General features: G+C 46.9%; 1 protein-coding gene across 1 annotated transcript in view; it reads right to left on the bottom strand.

Annotated features, from left to right (window-relative positions):
- Positions 1-23,222, bottom strand: part of CNTNAP2 (contactin associated protein 2) — a 1,395,900-nt gene that overhangs the window by 139,373 nt on the left and 1,233,305 nt on the right. The window contains 2 exon segments of the mRNA XM_032592507.1: positions 10,402-10,535; positions 19,105-19,341. Of these exon segments, the coding sequence (XP_032448398.1) occupies positions 10,402-10,535; positions 19,105-19,341 (371 nt within the window).

Here is a 23,222-nt window from a genome sequence, read left to right as displayed (position 1 = left end):
CTTGAAGGTCGGCTCTAGGTCAGAGCCTACGTGAGGTAGTTTACACGTATTATCTCACTGAATCTGCTAACAACACTGTGGGCTGATATTCTGTGCCCATTTTATAGTGGAGGCCACTGAGGTACCGGGAGTAAGTTGCGATGCCTATGAGGATGCAGATCCTAAGAGGTACAGCCCAGAGGTCTGTGGGATTCAAAGTTGAAGCTTCTCCCCTGTGCTGGCCTGGACCCTGTGCCATCGCAAGGCTAGCCTGGCACGATGCCCCCGGTGTGGGCACAGAACATTGGGAAGGAGTGGAGAGCAGGGTCACCCCAGTGTGGCTTCCGCCGTCTGTCCGCCCCTCCCCCCATTTTTACTACATCTCCGTTTATGGATCTTCTGACTGATAAGACCCCAGCCCCCTTGGCCTCCATCTCTGGGAGCAAGACAGGTTTTCAGAGCTGGTGCAGATGCTGAAGGCCACAGGAACGTGTCAACTCTTCCTCTGCTGCTCCCCACTGCTCCCCACTCTGCATTCGTAGTGTTTGGCTACAGGGGTTAAACCCACAAGCTCAGGATGGAAGCCACATGCCCCGAAATATCCAGATTCTGATGTCATTTCCCCGGGGATATCAGGAGCCGGGCTGGTAGATGGGCTCATTTCTTCTGCTGGTGGCCCTGGGTGACAGTTTCAGGAGGGACGCTCGACCGAGAGACAGCCTTTCGCTCAGTGGGATGAAGAGAATATTCCTTCTCCTGCTTCTCCTTCCTTTAAAAAAATTTTTTTTTTACATTTATTTAATTTTTTGAGAGACATAGAGCACAAGTTGGGGAGGGGCAGAGAGAGAGAGGGAGACACAGAATCCGAAGCAGGCTCCAGGCCCCAAGCTGTCAGCACAGGGCCCGACGCAGGGCTCAAACTCACGAACCGTGAGATCTTGACCTGAGCCCAAGGCGGACGCCCAACCGACTGAGCCACCCAGGCGCCCCGCTTCTCCTTCCTTTTTGATGCCCTTCCTTGACCTTCACTTGTGAACTACCGGTGGGGACCCTCTCTACCCACCAAGTTTCTGTGCTGCCGTCCCCTCCAACATTTGGAGCAGAGTTTTTCGTGTCAGACACGTTAGGATGGGCGCTGGCTGGTTCTTTCTGTCCATCACGTGGCGGCCGAGGGAGAATGCGCATCAGACATGCCCCAGAAATAAGGAGAATCAACCGGGCGCACGGTGGGGCTCACAACCCTTGTTCCTTACACACTCCGCTCATTCGTACGCTCAGTCACTCAGCAAACCCCTCCTGGGCCTCTCCAGGGTCAGAGGCTCAGGGGCACAGCCGTGACATGGTGCAAACAGGAGCAAAATCCCGGGGTTGTACCCTCTGAACACGACGGCACGCACGCTTCCGTTTGTGGGAGCAACACCGCTGCCATCCGCGATTTCATAGCAGAGACGAATGACCCGCGCTCGCACCCAGGACGCTGGAGCCTTTGTAGAAACTGGCCTCCGAGCTCCTTCCCCAAGTTCAGCACTGGTTACGGCTCATGACCGCTAGAGGGCATCTTAACACAGGCTCAGCGCCCGCGGCAGGCCCCACCGTCCACCAAAATCTCCCGCTCACGCCCTGGGGGGCTCTCTTCCCTCTCCTGAGCCGGTGGCGGCCGCCGCGGAGCTCTTGGGAACCTCAGACCGCATGGCGGGATGCATTTGTTTTTCAGAAAGGAGACACACTTCCGGGAGATAAAAACCTGCGACCCGTGCACGGGGAAACAACGAGCTCAGCCTATTGTACTGAAAAGTAGCTTCGAGAATCACAATCCTGGAGAGTGATTTCGGCGCCCTGCAGACGGATGCAACAATACGATGCTTCCCAGACTGGACTTGAGTCGGCCCGCCAGACAAAAGAGAAATCCAGGAACCGCATCTTCTTTCTTGGGGGATGATTTATGTACTTGGTGGGCTTGGTGGGGGAGGGAGACGAAGTCTCCTCCAGCCTTGGGTTGACAAGCGTTGCTGCGTTCTGGAGAAGGAGAGAAGACTGACATCGCAAGCCCTACACCACCTCAGAAATTGCATTGCAACCGCTTTCCCGCTGAGCTGTAAGAAATGGAAAGCGAAGTAAACACATTTTTTTCTGGAGCGCAGGAGTGGAGGTCCTGTCTAGCCCCGGAGTGCATAATTCATTTGCAGATGAAATTGCTTTGGAGAAGAAATGAAAAACTTGAAAGTGTTGACATATTCATTATGAGTCTTTTTCTGTTTCAGATCAGATGAGCTGGATGGGTTGAACTCACTATTTTTTTTTCCCTTCCTCTTGTAACTTTTATGGATTGCAAAAGAGCAAATACTGAATCCCTGCAGTAGAAAATAAGATAATGTGGTCCCTGTGTACCCCCTTCCCCCTGCCCCCCGAAAACCTTGAAGGAACAGCTCAGATACCTTTGTGAGTCTCCTCTGATCTACTCCCTCCCACCCCCGGGATGATCAATTTCCCCCCTTTTCTGCGCTTCCTCCGCGGGAGCTTAGGCTTCTATTGGCCCTTGGTTCATGTCTGTGTGATTGATGGCTTTTTCTGCTGGACTGTGGCTCACGGAGGCAGAAGCACATGTGCCCACTGGGAACACTCGTACTTACTCCCTGGGTTGAACTGCAAACCAGAACGGGAGCCTTGGTCCTCTAGGCCCTGTTGACAATGACCTGACAGCTGCTTTCTCACCAGTTTTGCTTTTAAGAAAGAGGAGGGAACTGGGAAGGAAGCACTTGCTGGACAACAGACTACGCTTGAGGTTTTCATTGAATGCACACACTCCCATTAAGCTAGGCGGCCTTATTCCCATTTCACAGATGAGGAAACAGAGTTCCATCGCTTGCCGGAGAACACGGTGCTACGAAATGGACGAAGGCCATTTGGCAAGAAGGCCATTTGGCAAGAAGGCCTCCTTTTTATTCATGTCTTAGTAACGGCCTCTGAATGTGGCAATCCCAGTCCACGGGGGTCTCTGCTTAGACCCACACCCTCCCCGAAGGGAAGTCTTGCCCTTACGTGCCATGTCCTTGTTACCGGCCCCAACTGCTACTCCCCTCTGCTGCTACATCGCCTTTCTCCTACTTGCACGCTGTTGGAGAGGCCAACTTGTTAAAGTCTCTTCTGGACGAGAAGGAGGTAGACTAGGTTCCTCCTCTCTGCAGAAATGATATGACTGTGAACACAGCTCTTCTCTCCTCCCGGGACAGAAGCCCCTTGAGGGTAAAAGACGCACTTTGTCCTCAAGTTCGTTTTGAATGAAGTCGGGCTACTTTGGGTTGCCCTTCACATTAGCGAGTAGCCTCACGGATGGTGTTGATGACCAGCTGACTTTATCAACGTCAGGAGTGTTTGCTCTTCGGAACTTTCCTGTCATGTGGTGGACATGCGTAAGAGAGTAACGCCAACTGGACGTCACTGTGTGACGTTCTTGGTGATCCTCAGACGGTTTTCAGTATACGAAAAGTGCCTTGTTGATGGAATAGTCCAGCACCATCTTGAGAACACTCCCCTTCAGCAGAATCTTCATCATACATCCTCAACTGCATCCTTAAATCCAGTGCTCACCCCTCTACGTATAGAGACGGTCTCCGTTAGAGGCCGCGAGTTGCTCTGAAGGCACCGGCAGGGGGAGGAATCGTAGGTCCTGAGAGCTGGGCATCTTCTCCTTATGGGAGACGCTTCACCAAACAGTCCTACTCTTTATTTTTTTTTTAATGTTTATTTTTGAGAGAGAGAGAGAGATAGAGCATGAGCGGGGGAGGGTCAGAGAGAGACGGAGACAGAGAATCCAAAACAGGCTCCAGGCTCCGAGCTGTCAGCACAGAGCCTGATTCAGGGCTCGAGCCCACAAACCGCGAGATCATGACCCGTGCTGAAGCCAGTCGCTCAACTGACTCAGCCACCCAGGCGCCCCCCGCAAACAGTCCTACTCTCTATTCTGAACTAAACAAAGAAAATGTGTTGAAACACCTTTCCAAGGGCCAAGGAGTCCTCTAGCCCCTGCCCCAAACCAAATTATAAAAAGCTAATGAGGTCATGAGGTTTTTGATGTGTGACTCAGTTGTGCATAGGCTCCTCTGGAAACACCGAAAACAAAACAGAACTAAAACAAACTCTGAGTCACACACACAGGCCAAATGAAAGGGCAAGTTTCCAGTGTATCTATCCCTCTCTCTTCTCTTCCCAGATATCGTCTATGGAATGAAACCACTGTAATGATATCACTAACTAATAAAATATTGACCTCTGCCCTCCACCAAATTAAACATAAGTCAGTGTTCCACTGAAGTGGAAAGTGAAGTAAGTAATATATTTGCCAGACTCCCAACAGAGAGCGACTGGATGGCTAATGGCGCTTCTGGGAGGGAAGGACCAGAGGACTTTGTAGGTTCATCATCATTCCTGCCGATACCCCCTTCTGTCGAGCATGCCGGTGGTGTGAAGATTCTGCACATCCAAGGCTGTGAGTTCATCAGGCCGAGGACATAAACACTAAATAAGCCAAAGGCAATAAGTTACAGTAAATGTAATTTCAAGAGCGGGGCCCTACGCTAGCTGGGTCAACTTCCTTTATTTGTTCTGACATCCCCCCAAAAGATTTCATGTTTCCAAACAGCAGGATTTTCTTTACTAAAGGCTTGAACAGCCGCGGACGTTCAAATTTTCAGGAGTGTTTACATCCGTATACTTTTGAGGACTGTTCTCTATTCTGAGAAAGTTCAAGGGTAAAAAGGCACACGTTTTTAAGTGACTTATCTCAGCGGTGGGGGTCTAAGTCCAGTCCAGGCTCCACGTTACCAAAGGAAAGGACACTATGATGTAAGTACACGAGGTAATGTTCACACCAACTTGAAGAACTGATCTGGAATTCTTCATGTGGCACCAGAACACTGGTCCTGAAGTTGGGCTGCTGAATTCTTTGTCACACAGGACCGTTATGGTTTTATGGTCCTCCAAGTGGGTCATTGAGTTACTTCTCATTTTACGGCTAATAAAACTGCTCTAAAATTTTTTTGTTGTTGTTTTTGCCATCTACTTGATTGATAGATGGATTGATTTTCCCCTATAAAAAACTGTATATGATGAATATATCCAACTTGATGAGTCTGGAGACAAGCATACATCTGTGAAACCACAACCCCAATCTATAAATTCTTGTAGTTATAGCAGCTAAGGTAGCCCGAGCTAAGGCAGAAGTCGGTGTGGCCGTAACAGAAAGCTAAGCTCGGGAGCATTAGCACAAGAATGGACGTCAGAGGCTGGAAAGATGGAAAACAACGGTATGAGATAAAATAGTGTTTAAGACGGTCACCTCCTGTAACCCGGAAGGCAGACTTAAGTGCCTGTGACCTGTAGCTCTGGGAAAAGTGTTTCAAAAGAGCCAGAACGCTCCTGGGTATCAGTTGTTTCCTGCTGCCTAAGTCAAAGACGAGGTGGGTTCAGAACAGAATTGGCTGGTTTCCAAACATCAGTGAAAGGGAATAGACAAAAGTGCAAAACTTTAGAGGCTTGCATCAGGGAATAAGAAATCAACTGCAAGGAGATTTGACCAACAAAGGCACATTCGGGTTCCTCCGCTCCGCAAACTGGCTTAGCTCCGTGGGTGAAGGTAAAACCTGGAGTCTCAACTGCCCGCCCATGCCTTTCGTTTCAGACGGCCACAAGAGAGCTGTCGTGACCTTGAGAGAGAGGCATGGGAGCAAATGAGTATATATGTCCAAGCTTTATGTCCAGGAAAGGATGTAGGGTTTACTACTGGCACATGAAACTGACAGGAAGCAAACAGATCGGAAGCCGGCTCAGGTTTTAGAGGAATCGTATTGGCAGAGGAACCAATACAGTTGGTCTACAACAGACTCGTAAGTGTAAAACAGCCCTCAGCGCGACTGACGCTTGCTGGGCATGGACCCTCTAGGACCCTTCCCTTGCAGGAAATGCAATGCTTCAATGCATGCATTATCTGCAACCCTCAATTCAGAGGTGGCCACCGCCGATGATGGACAAGGCAGAGAGCCATGGAGGGCCACACAAATAATGGACAGAGATTTGGTTTAGTCAAGAACTACTTCCAATGCCAAAGGGATGGGAGGGGAGGGATGGTGGGGGCGGGTCCTTAGAGCACCTGCCTAGCACAATTCCATCACTACGAGGGGCCACAGGACTTTGCTTTTCTAAAACTATAGAAGACAGACTTCCATTGGGTTAAACCACTGAGACTTTAGGGTTAATTTGCAGTGGCAACTGGTGCTGTCCTAACATTTGTATCTTTTTCTCTGTCCCTAGCATTTAGCACACACTGTTGCCCTTGAGTATACTTCTCTGACCCTTTTTAGGATGCATATTCAATATGTAGCTCCAGGGATGAGCGCTGGGTGTTGTATGGAAACCAATTTGACAATAAATTTCATATATTGAAAAAAAAATGTAGCTCCACTGTCAGCTGCTTTTTACGTAATTTGGTTGAAGTTCTGATTAACAGCAGTCAAAAATTAGCATCTTTATTTTATTTTAAAAGTGATTTTTTTTGGGGGGGGAACATTTATTTTGAAAATTCCTGATGAAAACAACTAAAGTCACATGCTCTCTGCGGCACAAAAATTTCGGGACCTAATCATCGTTTGCTCTTGAGGACTTGGGAGTTATTTTTTTAAGAAAGTCCTTAATTTTCCTGGCGGGAGAAATCTGTTAGCCTCTTCTTGGCAAAGATGGGATGGCCCTCCAGTTAGATGAAAGCCAAAATGAACATGACATCCTTACCATCTGTTCATTTGGTTTGGGGAGAATACAGACTCTGAGTATCTATGCCAGAGAATATATCCCTGAGCTCTGTCTCTATTGTCTAACTTCCATCAAAACTCCCAAATATGTGATAGTTATTTTAAGAACAGGGAGTTTATTCACTTTTTTTGGAGCTAGTTTGACCCCTGGGATCAGGCCAGAGTATCATATAGGCCCCTTGCCCCCTTTGTGGGCCCGTCACCCCCTCCACCCCCGGAACTGTTTGCACCAAAATCCGTTTTTAAGTTATGCTCATCGAGTGATGCTACATCAAATGGCCCTGTGAAAAACACATCTGTTGCAGGAATGCTGCTGAAGGCCTTGCCCACTGCCTTCCTCAGGGCTCACTATCTAACGAGGAGGACCCAGGGCCTCGATTATCACTGCATTAAAGAAAAAAAAAACAAACCCTGAAGAGAGAGAGCAAAATGCCAAAATTTGTAGCGTTCGGCTGATAGACACAGAGGCGCGTGTTTTATTAGTCTCTGTGGTTGTGCATACTTTTGAACTATTTTGTAACAGTAATAATAACTATTGTTATTGTTATAAACCCACTCAGTTTCTTACCGGCCAGAGGTAGCTGCCAGGCTACTCACGGAACCACGCGCTCATGACCTGAGCCGAAACCAAGAGTCGGATGCTTAACCTACTGAGCCACCCAGGCACCCCCGGAGCAGCTTTTTATGGCAGTAAATATAACCCATGACATGTAAATATATGTATGTGTGTGTGTGTGTGTGTGTGTGTGTGTGTATATATATATGTATATGTATATACTTTTGTGACATGCTTCAATCCTCTATTTTGTTGTACAGACTGCCTGTGAACCACCTTACCTCCCTCATGGAACGGGATGAGGGATGAAAAGAAGGGGAGGAAGGAGAGACAAAGCCGTGGACATCAGGAAGGAAGGAAAGCGAGAAGAAAGGCTTTGTAACACAAGACTTTGAAATTATTCCTTGTAATGTTTTCGGTTCTTGGGTTCCTCTAATTGGCATGCATTTTCATCACCTACAGTACTTTTTCAGGTGCTCTCTGCCTGCCCGGGGTTTGTTTTACATCTTGACTGGCCGTAAGCCTTCAGCTATTATCCCCGGTGCAACTGTGAGTTTTCGTAAATGATGCCACTTGAGGGTTGTCACGGGTTCTGGCTCACTCCCGGGTCTGATGACTCCTAGAGTCAGCTCCTCATTATCTATGTAGAGATGGGGCACTTTGTGTTCTGGCAGCAAATGTTTCATCCAAGGTCAATTTCCCTCCAGGGCTCAGCACCATTTCAGACAGTATGTGCTCAGGGAATGCAAATTAATTTAATGTTAGCTTTAGCCAAACCCAGCTAGGAAAGCAAACCTGCTTTTAAAAACACCATAAACACTGATAAACATCATTGGAATTATGTGCTGTTTGTGCGTGTGTGAACGTATAAAATTTCGCCTTAATTCCAAAGGCATAGCGTTTTTATATTCCTGTTTGAATTAGCCTTAGTTTTGTTCTTTGATGAGAAGTGCGTTTTAATTTGAAATTATTCAAATATCTTTGTCATTATATTCTGTTACAACTGGGGGCTCTCAGAATGGGTTGAAGTTACTTGGGTTGCATGTTTTTCTTTGATTATAAAAATGCAACGCGTACCAAAAGCACGCAGCACATGCTTACAAGAGAAAACGAGGAAATACAGAAAACTCTAGAGGAAATGAAACCATTTGTAATCCCTTCATACAGAAATGATCATGATGAACATTTTCCTATAGCTCTCCGACACTTTCTTAAGGTTGCAGAAGTTCTCAAGGTGGATTTGTAGACCGCTTCCAGAAAAACAAAAAAAAAAAAGAAAGAAGGTATTTTCTAGAGTTCTGAAGGTATCCTTGGATTTACTAGCATGGTCCATGAGGCCTCCCTGTCTGACCTACTTTTCTTTAAGGAGAAGCTGTATCTTTTTTTTTTTTTTTTTTTCTGGCCATCATCCTAAACTTTATGTTCCATCAGAGCTGGGCTGGAGAGACTGGGCTGAGAAAGACCAGAGCACTCAGGGACCACAAGGTCTTGCCTAGTTGAGTTCAAGTGCACTGGGGCATCTGGCTTTCTAAACACATCCAGAAGTCTCAGTGCTATTGCCTTGCCCTACGTGCCAGGAAGAGGGAGCGGAGGGGTCCCCGTCACCCTGATTACACGTCTATGCTGTTCCTACCCTCAAAGTGTTGTGTGGCCAATGTTTTCACACCTCTTAGGTCTCTTTTTCTTTCTGGAACTGTGCTCCTATTCTTTTTTCTTTTAATTTTTACTTTTTTATTAAAAAAATTTTTTTAAATGTTCATTTATTTTCGAGGGAGAGGGAGAGACAGAGCATGAGCAGGGGAGGACAGAGAGAGAGGGAGACGCAGATCTGAAGCAGGCTCCAGGCTCTGAGCTGTCAGCACAGAGCCTGACGCGGGGCTCGAACTCCCGAACCGCGACATCATGACCTGAGCGGAAGCCGGACGCTTAACCGACTGAGCCACCCAGGTGCCCCTGCAGCTTCTGATATGAGCCAGGCACTGAGCTCACCTTTTTGACACGTACTTGATGGATCGTACAGTAAACTCTAACTGCACGTTGTCATTTTCCTAGGAAAGACCCGTCCTTAAAACACCCTCCAGCATTTACTGCTAAAGGCCAAGCATAAACTCCATATCAAGTTATGAATTTGACATCCACCACTGCTCAGAAAGACACAGGGCTGGTCCTGCCTTTTCTCTGCAGCCTGAACTTCCCCCAGCAACCAGCCAGATCTGAATGCGGTCTGAGTGGCGGCTGAGCCCCTGCCAAATGACACTCCACTCTGCTGACAAAACAGTGTCCCCCTGCGGTTCTTCTTCCTGACAGGTATCTATTTTGAACTCCTTCTAGAGAATGCAGTGACAGTTCCCATCCTTGATCTTTCTGGCTTCATTCCCAGGGAGACCTCCTCATGCTATGTTTTATTCATGGTGTCTCCTAGTCTGGTTTCTCCATTGTTAAAAATCAGTGGTGGGGGCAGGGACAATCAATGAACCTGAAATAAAATTTGACTGTCGTAACAACACCAGCCCTTTGTGTGTTCAGAGCCAACAACCAGAGTCTGAGATTTCGGGGAAGGTCTGTGTTTTGAAGATTTTTAAGGCAAAGCATCCAAAGAAGAAGAAGAAGAAGAAGAAGAAGAAGAAGAAAACAACAACAACAACCAACGTTATTCATATTGTGTCAGAGTAGTGAAGGAAGTAGGTCAGATAAACCGAAATAACCTTCGCTGGGAAACATGATGAGCTTCAGGCATCTGACAACATGGAGAAAAACGATGGCATGATAGATAAAAACAGGAGACTGATAGATGTGTGAGTCTGAGAGTTACAAAGAATATACATAGCAAACATTTCTTCTACCTCCTCCCTAAGAAATGTCTGTGCCATTAACTCTGTCACTGACTCTCCTTTAATAAACGACATTTCTTTCTCCCTCGCTAGTTAGGGGTTTGTAGGAGAAGGTATAGTACGGGTCTCTTCCGCCTGCCCCAACCACCCAAAACGAAACCAGCATCCACGTAGAACAGCGCGTAGAGATTATAATACTCTAAGACGTACAGCTGACACAGACACACATGGATACCTTGAGAATTATGGTCCTCTCGTGACGGGTGATGTTGACACTGTGGGGCTGTCCATTGGCCATGTTCCTGTGGTCTACATCAATGTTATATGGCTGTCTGGTTCCGCCCAGGTTGTACTGAATCTGTAGGCTTCCTATATAAGGAAAAGAAAAAAACTCTGTAAGTTCTGGCGTCAGGTGTCACTTTCAGGTCACTTCCTCTCAGATTTGCACCCTTCGCTGTCCTCCAGTTTCACTTCCATTCTGAGTTCTGACACACCAGCTCAGTGGTACACCAGACCATAAGGGTTGAGGGCACCAGCCGCACGAGAGTTTACCAGTCTCACAACAGTGAGCTCTCAGGGACCGTCATCTCAAAGTTGAAGCAGCAAATGGTGTAAATGATCCAATCTGGAACTGTGCCTGGGAAGGAGAATGAGAACGTATACAATATAGGACCATGGAGACGCCTGTAGACTGACAAAGCACTACCTGAAATACAACGTGAGCGCAGGACGCAGGGATGGGCTCACGCCATCGGCCAAGTGTGACATTTGGCATATAAAAGAATCATGAGCATACAATATTAAAAATAAACGTAATTTACGAAAGATAACCACGTGGGATATTGGGGGGCTTCGCTGAGACCAAGAAAACGAAGTGATGAGTTTTATTCTAGGTTAGGGATGGCATTCCGAACGCAAATGAAATGAAATGAAATGAAATGATGGCATTCCGAACGCAAATCAAAGGAAAGATGGGCTTCCCGGGCCCCCCAAGCCTTAGTCCTCCTAAGTTCTGGCTCATTTCACCTCAACACGTTATTCTTTTCTCCTCTCCGTCTTGCTTCTCCCCGGTGATGACAGACAATATTCAAAAAGAGAAATATAGTATTCTAGATCCTGCTGTTAATTAATCCGCACCGCAAACATAACTTGTATTTATTTATGATTTTTACAGGCATCAATTTTTTATCTCATTTTTAACTCAAATTGGAATCTTCACGTTAGTAGCTTTCGACATCCCATCGCTTAAAGACAGGGCCGGCAATCTGGCCAGAGTGACCAGCTGTAAATCATCTCACAGGGTCATTGTGACCTACCAGAGGAACAAAACTGATACCCTGATCTTTAAGTTGTGAAATAAAACATGATGATGAAAACTTAGAAAGTAAACAGCAAGAAGAAAATAAATAACGGAAAGTCACCGGAAATTCCACCATCCAGGGATAGCTACTCTAAATATTTTGTGGTATCTTTTCACAGAAATCGATCATGCCCTTCCATATCCGTACGTTCATACATAAGTGCAATAGTTTCTAAACACTGCCCTCCCTTATTTAGGCATCGTAGCGTTACAGGTGTCATTTAAATACTGCACTGTGTTCCTGGGACTGAAAGCAGCATTCATTAGATTAATTGAGAATTAATTGTATTTCCTAATTTTGCCTTCTGGTCCAATTGGACAAACCGTCCGTAGTTCTACGTTTTACCTTAGTATTTTATCCTGGGTTTGTTTGCTTCGAGCGTTTCAACCAAGCTGTTGATTTTCACCTCCTAAGTGTGTTTCACTCGCTCTCTCCATCTCGGGGAAGCACAAGCACCTCCTGGCACCGGAGTGCCCTGGGTGGACCCTAGAGGAGCCTTCTTCCTGGCCAGTGCAGATGAGCTGACCTGTCTCTGTGCCTTGGTGCTGGCCACGTGACATCAGGGACCCGACGGCCACCACCTGGGCTTCACCTGCATCGTCTTCTAACTGCATCACCTGATCTGAATCAGTTTCTCCTTTTTAAAAAAAAATTTTTTTTAATGTTTATTTATTATTGAGAGCTAGACAGAGACAGAGAATGAGCAGGGGAGGGGAAGAGAGAGAAGGAGACACAGAATCCGAAGCAGGCTCCAGGCTCCGAGCCATCAGCACAGAGCTCGACGCGGGGCTGGAACTCACAGACCGAGAGATCATGACCTGAGCCGAAGTTGGACGCTCAACCGACTGAGCCCCCCAGGAGCCCCGTGAATCAGTTTCTCCTTAACAATGAGCCCTCCTGGCCTCACTTCATTGTGAGGTGGGTCCTCTCTTTCTCCGTGCTTCCTCTCCCTACCAATCCCAGGAAAGGAGAGGTCTTACTGGCACTTCGAACACAACATATGCAAAACCAGACGTTGATCTTCGCCTCCCCCCCAAAGTATCCCATCTCCATTTTCTACCTACTTCAGGCTATTTAAACTTGAGGTTATTATCAAAAGCCCTGCTCTCCCTCTTCCCGCTATATTAAATGCAAGATCTGTCAGCAAATCTCCTTGGCTCTATCTTTATTACTTTTTATTATTCTTTTTAGTGTTTACTTATTTATTTTGAGAGAGAGAGAGAGAGAGAGAGAGATCAGGGGAGGGGCAGAGAGAGAGGGAGAGAGAGAATTCCAAGCAGGCTCCACACCATCTGCACAGCACCTGACTCGGGGCTCGAACTCACGAACTGTGAGATAAGGACGTGAGCCGAAATCAAGGGTCGGACGCTCTGCTGACTGAGCCACCCAGGCGCCCTGGCTCTATCTTTAAAATGCACCCCGACACTTATTTTTCATCACCTCCGTTTCCACTCCCTGGACCACACCACCAGCATCATTTGCCTGGATTACGATACTCACCTGCATTCTAACAAACCTCCCTGCTTCCACCATTCCTCCAACCTCTCCTACCCCAACCGGGCTCTGCCCCCACCGACCCAGGCCCTTCTGAGAGGGCGGTCCGAGGGATCCTCTGCTCAGGACCCTCCATGGGTTCCCATCTCACTCAAAGTAAAAAACCAGTCTTCATCATGGCTCACCAGGCCCTGCATGATCTTCTCCTATAAGATCTAAGATAATCTCTTATTCTCCTCTTTGCTACTCCTCACCAGTCCACATTAGCCTCCTTGCCATTTCCTCAGAAGCCAGCATGTTCCTGCCTCAGGACCTTTGCGCTGGCTGGCTCTTCTGTCCCGGATGCTCACTTATTCCCAGTTATCTGCATGGCTGACCCCTCCCCCCCTTTAGGTCTTTGCTCACATGTTGTCTTCTCAGTGATTATTTCTGTGAGTTCCTCATTAAAAGAATTTACCCACTTCTTTTCCTTGGGCAGGCCTTCCCTTTTCTGCCTTAGTTCTTCCTCATGAGAATAAGACTCTTTGTTTCTATTCTCTATACTTTCTTCCCAATTTCCAGAATAACGTCTGATACTTAGTAGGTGCTGAAAAAATGTTTGTTGAATGAATGGATGCTGGTCTCCCTGCTTCTGTGTTTTTTTCTTTTGCAGAGAGATTTCTTCAAAATGCATAAATGAGGGTCACCTGGGTGGCTCAGTCAGTTGGGCATCTGACTCTTGATTTCGGCTCAGGTCATGATCTCATGGTTTGTGGGATTGAGCCCCACGTCGGGCTCTGTGCTGACAGGGCTGAGCCTGCTCGGGATCCTCTCCTTCCCTCTCTGCCTCTCCCCTGCTTGTGCTCTCTCAAAATAAATAAATAAACATTTTGAAAAATGCATAATTGAGGGGTGCCTGGGTGGCTCATTTGATTAAGCATCTGACTCTTGGTCTCAGCTCAGGTCTTGATCTCAGGGTCATGAGTTCAAGCCCTACTTAGAAAAAACCAAACACAAACAAAAACAAAGTGCATCACGGACTATTTCACTGGTCCACTAAAAACTCTTCAAAGCCTTCCAGTTGCTCATAGGATGAAGAGATACATTCTAAGTACAGTGTATGATGCCCTGTCTGATCTGAGTTCTGTCTGTTATTTTCAAATGATGCCATTTACTCTGTCACATTTTACATTTCAGCTACCTTGGACTTCTGTTATCCCCTAGAAAATACAATTCTCCTTTCTACCCCAGGACCTTTGGATACGCTGCTCCCTTTTACTGAGCTGCTTCTCTCTGCACCCTTCAGTGTTTTATTTTTGTTTTTGTTTTCTCCTTTCCCCTAATAGCATTACAAACAATCTATTATTTGGGACCGGACAGGAAGTGATTAGACAGTTGTTTGGTTACATGCAGAAAAACAAGTTGATTGCCTTGAGTGTTGACTCCCTACTTCTCGTGCATGGACCCTGTATAATCACAGCCAGTTTTCTCAAATACACAGCTGTATTCATTCATCATTTATTTATTCATTTCTTCAGAACACATTTGTCCAGTGCCCATGAAAAGCGCTGCTGAATCCAATTTTTTTTCTCTTTTCCGCCTTTCTTTCTTTGCAAATATGATTTAAAATTTCGGTAACTGCCTCACTTAATGGCAACTGAAATGATTTGCTTTGAGAAAACAGACGATTTGGAACGTTAAATTTATACGTAGCGGATATCCATAAACAGGAATGGCAATATTCTTGAATAATAAAATTTAAGCGATATATTTATTCCTTTCAAATAATAGTACAAGAGGACCGCTAAATGATGGGAGGGAGAATATTAATATTTGCCATTAATATAAAATATTATTAAAATGGGAAAATACCTCTCTTGCATTTCTGGTTCATCTCCCAAGTGAATTAAAGCAGTCACAGGGGCCAGCTCTTTTATTGGCTGCGGGAAATAATGTGCTTAACAGATTTACTCTCTCCTGGCCGTCATCATTACCCTCACCAAACACTTACGGGGCACCTATTGTAGGCAGGAGATGGAGTGCGGGGGGCTTTTCATCTCGCTGAGAAGACAGGGCATATTTATAACAAAGACGGATAGCAGTCCGGTGCGCTAAGTGCTGGACAAATGACATTGAAAAGAAGTGTCCTAGGAGTCGAAAGAAAGGAGACGTCACTGAAAGGAGGTGAGGCTCCGTCTGGCCCTAGAATGAAAGTCAGGTGTCGGAGCCAAGAGGGAGCCGCGGTTCTTTGGGCTAAGTGGGCAGAAACAGGGGTGTCACACGTGTTTGGGGTATGACGAGGAAGAGGAGGGTGGTGGGGCGCTGGACACGTGGCAGGCTGTAGATCCCACCTGTGGACCGTGGGTAGCGGGAACTGCTAACCAGAGCACCTGTTACCACTGACGCCGACTTCAGACTGCGAAGGGACAGGGCAGTGCTTTACAGCGACTGTCTGGACTATCTACCCCCCCCCCCCGCCTGAGGGAGACCCCGTTTTACAGAAGAGGGCGCTGGGCACGAAGCAGATTGAAACCCGGACCTTCGGGTTCTACGCTTGGAGCTCTCACCCCAGAGCCCAGGGTCTCAAAGGGCAGGCTGCGGGATTTGGGATTCCTCCTGCCCTTCCTGGGGGAGGAGGGCCCTACTGATGCATGATGAGGGACCTTGTGCACGAAGGCTGTGGTGGGTAAGAGCGAGGTGGGGAGGGACTGGAAACAGGGAGAGGGAGGGGTCAGAGCGCACTGCCATCCCTTGTGGGGGTAACAGGTGCCAGGAGCCTGGCTCCCCCCAAACCTCAGCAGACCTGCAGGAGCCCCGGCCGTTGGATGGAGTCCCTGGGTAGGTGGCCTCCCAAACACAGCCTCGTCCATTTGTTCAAGCGCCACTCACATGTAAGAATTTTCCATGTATGCCACGGCAGGAGCGACGTCGGGGAGCATCGAATTCGAAGGCATCTGCCAGGAGACCAGCGGTGGGGAAGAAAAGACAGCGACGTTCCCCAGGGACACGTCCCTCAAGGGGGATGATGGAGCATTTGGGAATGGTGGAATGCCTGGGAATCTGGGTGTCTGGGCGACGCCTGCACTGTCAGAAGCACAGGGTCTGGGGGAGGACCAGAGGGTCTGGTTCCGGAGCAGCGATGGCAATAAAGCCTTCAATGTGTTGTTACGTTTGAAGGATGGCAGGGCGTTACGTCAAGACTTCCTAGTCTTTAATTTTGGCCTGATAGTTTGGCATAGTCCTTGCTGAGTGAATTCTTCAAATATTTCTAACTTTAAATACCAATTAAGAAAAAACACAGTCTTTGAAGCGTGAGAAAAACAAATTCTGTAGTATAAATTATTTAAAAAATTATTTTTAATGTTTATTTTTGAAAGAGAGAGAGAGAGAGAGAGAGAGAGAGCACAAGCTGGGGAGGGGCAGAGAGAGGAAGAAAGAGCTTCCGAAGCAGGATGCACCCTATCAGCACAGAGCCTCCCGCGGGGCTCAAACTCACAAACCTCGAGATCATGACCTGCGCAGAAACCAAGAGTCAGATGCTTAACCAACTGAGCCACCCAGGGGCCCTGAGAAAAACAAATTTTCATTAGTTGTTTGAGGACGGCCTTGCAAAGGTGGAAAGAAGCCAACTGGTTATGCTTTCCAGATGCATGGAGGGTGTTCTAGAACTCTCTGCAGTGTGGAGAGAGTGGTAAAGCTCTGGGCCTGGAACCAGATCGCCAGCTGAGGGTGAATGTCACCTGACCTCGCTGTACTCCAGTTTTATCATCTGCTGAAAGGGGATGAAGAGCGTTGTCTACTTTGTGGTTGTGTGGCTCACAGGAAGTAATGCAGCTGCAACACAGCACCCCTTGGGGCATCATTAAATGGTAGCACCAATGTGGAACCGATTACTCGAAACCCTTGCACGTGAAGAACGCCCACCAACACAAGCATGAGTGTTCACAGGGACGGGCATAGGTTGTGGGAATGAGAGTTACTGATATTGTTGGGGACTGCACTTAAAATCTTTTTTTAACGTTTTATTTATTTTTGAGACAGGGAGAGACAGAGCACGAACAGGGGAGGGTCAGAGAGAGGGAGACACAGAATCCGAAACAGGCTCCAGGCTCTGAGCTGGCAGCGCAGAGCCGGACGCGGGGCTCGAACTCACGGACCGCGAGATCATGACCTGAGCCGAAGTCAGCCGCCCAACCGACTGAGACACCCAGGCGCCCCATGGGGACTGCATTTTAATGTGGCAGTGACTTAAGGAGTAGATAGCACGGCACCTGCTGGGAAAAGTTCATAAAGCCTTGAGAAGCCACATGTGAGCACCACCCCTGGGCTCTGGGAGGTTGGGGCACGGAAGTGGAGAGCATCATTGCACTAAAAATCCATTTAACCCGATCCAGGGGGAAATAAGCTTAACTCGTGAACTTCTGGAAAGCAGGGGCCATGTCCTTTTTTCTTCGGCTTCCTCATTGATTTTACTTATTATCTTTTCCGATGCCTTGCGAGCATTTGACATTTATAAAAGAGTAGCAGGAGAAGCAAATCAACAAACAAGAGGTGCTTTCTGCTCATATGGCGTTTTTGTTTTCTATCCACATTTTTCACAGAGCTAAGCTGATATTATATAGTCGAGGCAGTAGCTTGCCTTTTTTTTTTTTCACTTAACATTGAATTACATACAACTTTTTTCTCCACGCTCTTTTCTCCATAAATGTTAGTCTTAATGGATACATGGTAGTCCTTAAAATGCTGACTCCCTCTTTTACTAACCATTTTACTACAGTTGAACTTCAAGGTCTTTCCTCATACTTATTTTTACAAATAATAAGAGAATAATAATAGAGGAACATTCTCATGCTGCATCTTTGTCTGGTGTTTGGCTTATTTCTGCCCCTCCAAGTGGGGGAGGGGCAGAGAGCGAGGGAGACACAGAATCCGAAGCAGGCTCCAGGCTCCGAGCTGTCAGCACAGAGCCCGACATGGGGCTCGAACTCACAAACAGTGAGATCATGACTTGAGTCGAAGTCAGACGCTTAACTGACTGAGCCACCCAGGAGCCCCTTGCCTCTAAACTTTTTAACCAAGAGTGAATTGTCCAGAGAAGAAGTCTAAGAATTTGCTAGGTTTTAAAACTCAAGCTGACCTGGGTTCATAATGATAATTTTTGCTCCCATGGGAGACAATCTTGATCTTTAAGAATAATCACTGTAGAGCAAGAAGGTGGGGGCAATGAGAGAGGTTGTGTCCACTTCTCAGCCCGTATAATCTCTCTGGGAAATGAAGGAGAGACATCTGCTCCCTGATAGACCTACAATATTTCTATTTTTGAAAAAACAATTTTATTAAAACTTTTAAGCATCTGAGAATTAAAGTTTTCTAAGAGGAATGGAACCTTCAGTGTTTGGCACGCATCTGTATTTTTAGGACTGCTTGGACTTCTCTGAAAGATCATAAGCCCACTGGTGTATTCACACAGGACAGCAACTGTAGTCTCGCTCTGACCCTCTTGAGTTCCATGCCTATTTGGAGATCAAGATGGTCCCAGACATGACAAGTGTGAATATACTCCTGCTTTAAGCAAGCCTTATGAATATATTTTATTTTATGGGATATATTTTATGAATGTAAAATTCTGAGAGGGATTAGGAATGAAAACGTTTCTGTTTTTCTATTTCTATTGAAAGTTATATATGTTCTTTAGGAACCTACTGATACATTATCATAAATCAGGGTAATTCATTGATTTATATTAAATTAATTCCACGACTTCAAAGCTCATCTCTATTTAGTACAGCAGTGAATGTATTTGTTTGACAGGAACCAAAAAAAAAAAAATCATCACACATACGAAGCCATCTCATTTTCATGTAATATGATTCTTGTAAAGAACGTGACATGCCTTAGCAAGATTACTACGACACATTGCTAGAAAGCACTCAACGGACAAGTTCCTTTCTTGGCTCTCCTACCGGGATATGAGATTCAAAGACTTGGGTGACTTGCTCAATGTCCTGTGGGGAATAAAGGATGAGGCAAGAGCAACCCAGACTTTCTAGAACATTCTGTCCACCCAACATGAAGTAGCAAAGCTTAGGCATCCTTGTCCTTACCGGTGGGTTTGATGAGAACGGCCAAGAAGTCTGTCGTGAAAGAACTGACATACAGAAGGATGCAGGGTGCCTTGGTGGTACTGAAGCTGAAGTGGATCCTCTCGTGGGTCAGGTCCGGAGGGGAGTTGTTCTGATCCGGGGACATGTCTGACCTACTGCCCGACTCTTTCGCACTGACCCCCGATGCCTGGAAGTTATACCGTAGCCACATCCCTTCTTCAAAAAATGCACCGACATCTGTTGAAAAGAAAAAGACGGAAAATTGAAAAATGAGGAGAAATCGGATATGCTGATACCGACAACAACTTACACTCGGGTAGACTGTTAATTTTGTAGTAGCCTCAGTTCAGAGGGCAGGTCCTGACTCTAGGAGGGGATCAGATTGGGCTACCTTCTATGGAGATGGATCTTATTTCATCAACATGAATAATTTATCAAAAAAAAAAGTCAAGTATGGAGGTCGGTAAATTAAAAAAAAAAAAATTAATGGGACACCTGGGTGGCTCAGTCGGTTAAGCGTCCTACTTCGGCTCAGGTCATGATCTCACTTTGTGAGTTTGAGCCCCGCGTTGGGCTCTGTGCTGACAGCTCAGAGCCTAGAGTCTGCTTCAGATTCTGTGTCTCCCTCTCTTTCTGCCCCTCCCCTGCTCACATCCTCTCTCTCTCTCTCTCTCAAAAATGAATAGACATTAAAAAAATTTTTTTAAATATTAATAAAAATTAAGAAACTGAAATCATACCGGAAAAAATTTTCACATACAGTACTTAGGCCAAATAACTAATTTAGGTAGAAGAGATAACCCTGGAAATAAAGGAAGTGGTATAACATGAACACCAGTTTAAGGAGCTCCTGGGTACCCTCTTTGAGACTGGCGTTGGTTTGGACGTTCACAAAGGAGAGCCCTCCGCAAAACCCTGGGGAAGTCCCAGAAGGCTTTGGGCACAGTGCTTAACATCACAAGGCGTGAAGCTAGAGAGAACTGGGTTTGAATGTGGCCATAAATTAGTTGTATGGTTTTATGGGAAGTTACTTAATTTCTTTTTTTTTTTTTAAGTTTATTTACTTATTTTGAGAGTTGGAGAGTGCAAGCAGGGGAGGGGCAGGGAAAGAGGGAGAGAGAGAGAGAATTCCAAGCAGGCTCCGCGCCGAGCACAGAGCCCGATGCAGGGCTTGACCTCATGAACCGTGAGATCACGACCTGAGTCCAAACCAAGAGTTGGATGGTTAACCGACTGAGCCACCCGGGCACCCCTTAACCAACTTCTTGAGGCCTCAGTATTTTATACGTGAAAGAGAGACAATAATAGTGAAAATTACAAAAGATAATGTGAAGCGATCAGCCCCAAATAAATAGAACCTATTATTATTACTACTATTAAGAAGTTAAAAGAAGAGTTGCTAACCCTCCTTTGGTGTTTGTCAATGGCCTAATCATTGCTAATTGGTTCTTAATCACTTCCTGGCAGCCCAGCCCCTCTGTTGATTCTCCCACTGTTTGCTCCCCAGTGTTCCAACATCACCTCCTAACTCAGGGTGAAGGCTGAGGTTCCCTCTCCTGATTTGTTTGGTCCTTGTTGTTACAGCTCCCTTTCCCTCTGCACGTGCCCTTCTGAAAGTGTTTCTCAAACTTCACTGCCTGTGGAACCTGTTATTCTCACAACACCCAACGCCCACCAAATTAATACCGTGAAGAACATATTTTGTGAAACACAGCTCTATTGTCATGAGTAGGAGAGGACAAATTCCAAAAGGGTTCTCTCAGCTGGAAATTCAGAAATTTGTCTGTGTTAAATAAGTCTAGGACAGATTTGGTGCGGCGTCGTGAATCAGGGTCTGGAGTCAGGCACCTGTGGACGGATCCGGACCTACCTATTAACCGTGTCAACTTGCTAACCAACCTGTTACCCTGCTAAGCAACTGCAGCGTGTGAGACTGTCTTACATAATTAAGAGCTGCCTTGCTTGAAATGCAAGGACCTTTGATGGGAAACACAGGATTAAACAATGCTTAATCCATGCTAGTCACTGAATGACTTACTGGGATGTCCAATGCCACACTTGAAGACCTTTCTGTCCAGCAGTGGGCATGGGAGACACATGTCAACAATTTGCAATCTTTCTGGTGAGTGTTACAGAGGTTAACTCAGCAGATTGTGTGATGAGAACCCTCATCTGAGCTTGGAGGATCCTGAGTTGGCTTTCCCGTGCTTTCAGCAGACATCTATCGAGTGCTGTCTGCTGAGGTTACAATCCTTGCTCCCATCAAGCCCTAAATCTTAGAGGATTTAGACGACCAGGCATCATCAGAACGCAGTGGGGTAAGCACAGGAACAGGTGATACAGGGGGTCCTGGAATATGAGGGGCACCGGCCCTGTCTAAAAGGGGCCAGGGAAGACGTCTGGGAGAAAAGACAGGAAGCCGAGACTCAAAGAACCAGAGGCTATGTCAACATGGCGGGAAGCCCAGCTTTCTAGTTGAGGGAGCAGCGTGGAACAGAGACAGTGCGGTCAGAGGGATCGTACCTCGAGTGAAAGTCATAACGTTCTTTTTACATCATCAGTTGTTTATGCAAGACTCATTAGCGCACCGCTACATTTTAGGTTGGGCGTTGGAGAAACAGTGAACGAGAAAGAGGTAATCACTGAGCTCAGCAGTTCAGAGCCCAGTGGGACAGACGGATGCTCCTAGGCCAGCTGCTGTGAAAGTGTCTAACAGGGGCGCTTGAGTGGCTCAGTTGGTTGAGCATCCGACTTCAGCTCAGGTCATGATCTCAACGGTTCGTGAGTTCGAGCCCCGCGTCGGGCTCTGGGCCAGCAGCTCGGAGCCTGGAGCCCGCTTCGGATTCTGTGTCTCCCTCTGTCTGCCCCTCCGCTGCTTGCACTCTGTCTCTCATATGGTCTCAAAAATAAATAAACATTTAAAAAAATTTAAAAACAAGATAGTGTCTAACAGATGGTGGGGGCTGGGGTTGGGTGAGGGGGTCAGTCAAGGGGCGCAAGCAGGGCAGGTCGCCTGAAGCAGACACACCAGGGGGTTCACTGGGCCACCAGAGAGGTTCTACCAGAGGACAAGGGCTCATTATCGGAGAATGTCTTTGGGCCATGCAGGAGAGAAGGGGTCGATCCAGCTGGTGCCTGGAGGTCGTGGAGTCCTCTGAACAAGCCCAAGCCCAAGAGGCAAAGAGACAGGGGCAACGTATTGGAAGAGATAAATGTATCTGGCGGTTGAAACTCAAGATCAAATCCCGAAGAACCTGGGCCTAGGGAGGGCTTCTGGGCAGTAGAGGCGGAGGAAGCCCCGGGCACCCCAGCTGCAAGATGCCACACATCGCCGGCAAGAACCCGGGCTTCCCTGAGCCACCTTCAGTTACGACACTTCCAGAGAGTGGGCCGAACTGAGCCCCCGATAACATTTCTCTGCTAAAATGCTGGTTACCGGGCCTAGCTCCAGAAGTTAGCTCTGAGGGCTCGACTCAGAGGGTCTTGGGAATCAGCAGGTAGAACAGGTTCCCCGGACGATGCTTGTGCACACAGGGGTTTGAGATCCCGGGAGCCTAAGCCGAGGCAGGAGGCGCACCTGGCTGAGGAGGTAGCTGGGCGGTCCTGGGGGGGTGAGCAATTATGCATTCTTCAGCTAGAGGGGCGACCGTCCTTCCAAGGCAGATCATGAACAGAAATTCAGAAAGCGAAGGGTTTTAGATAAACAGACCAAAAAATATGCTACAGAGAGTACTTTTGGTGTATTTTAGAGTCATCATTAGAAAGCTTTATGGATTCATGTCAGTTCTGGAGGAAGGAGAATACCAGGCTCGAAAAGTGTTATTCTAAAACTACATCATAAACCAACTGTTAAGCCAAGGCCTGGGAGTGCCGTGAACCACGTCGGTTTCCCAGTGGCAGATTTATGGCTGTCACTTTGCTGTTTTACATGGTTTTTAAGGAAATGCCAAATCAGGGTTTGCAATATCATTTAGGAAAGGAGGACTCCCATCCTTTCTGAATGAATGACTAAAATAACGCTAATTTAACAAGCCCCAAATAACATCTTTTCCCTCACTAAATGATCAAATATTACTGATGTAGAATGCGTAATTTATAGTTTTATACTAATACGAGAT

Source organism: Lynx canadensis, chromosome A2 (assembly GCF_007474595.2).
Source record: "Lynx canadensis isolate LIC74 chromosome A2, mLynCan4.pri.v2, whole genome shotgun sequence".
In the NCBI taxonomy this organism is placed as follows: domain Eukaryota; kingdom Metazoa; phylum Chordata; class Mammalia; order Carnivora; family Felidae; genus Lynx; species Lynx canadensis.
This window is presented reverse-complemented; position numbering and strand designations above follow the sequence as displayed.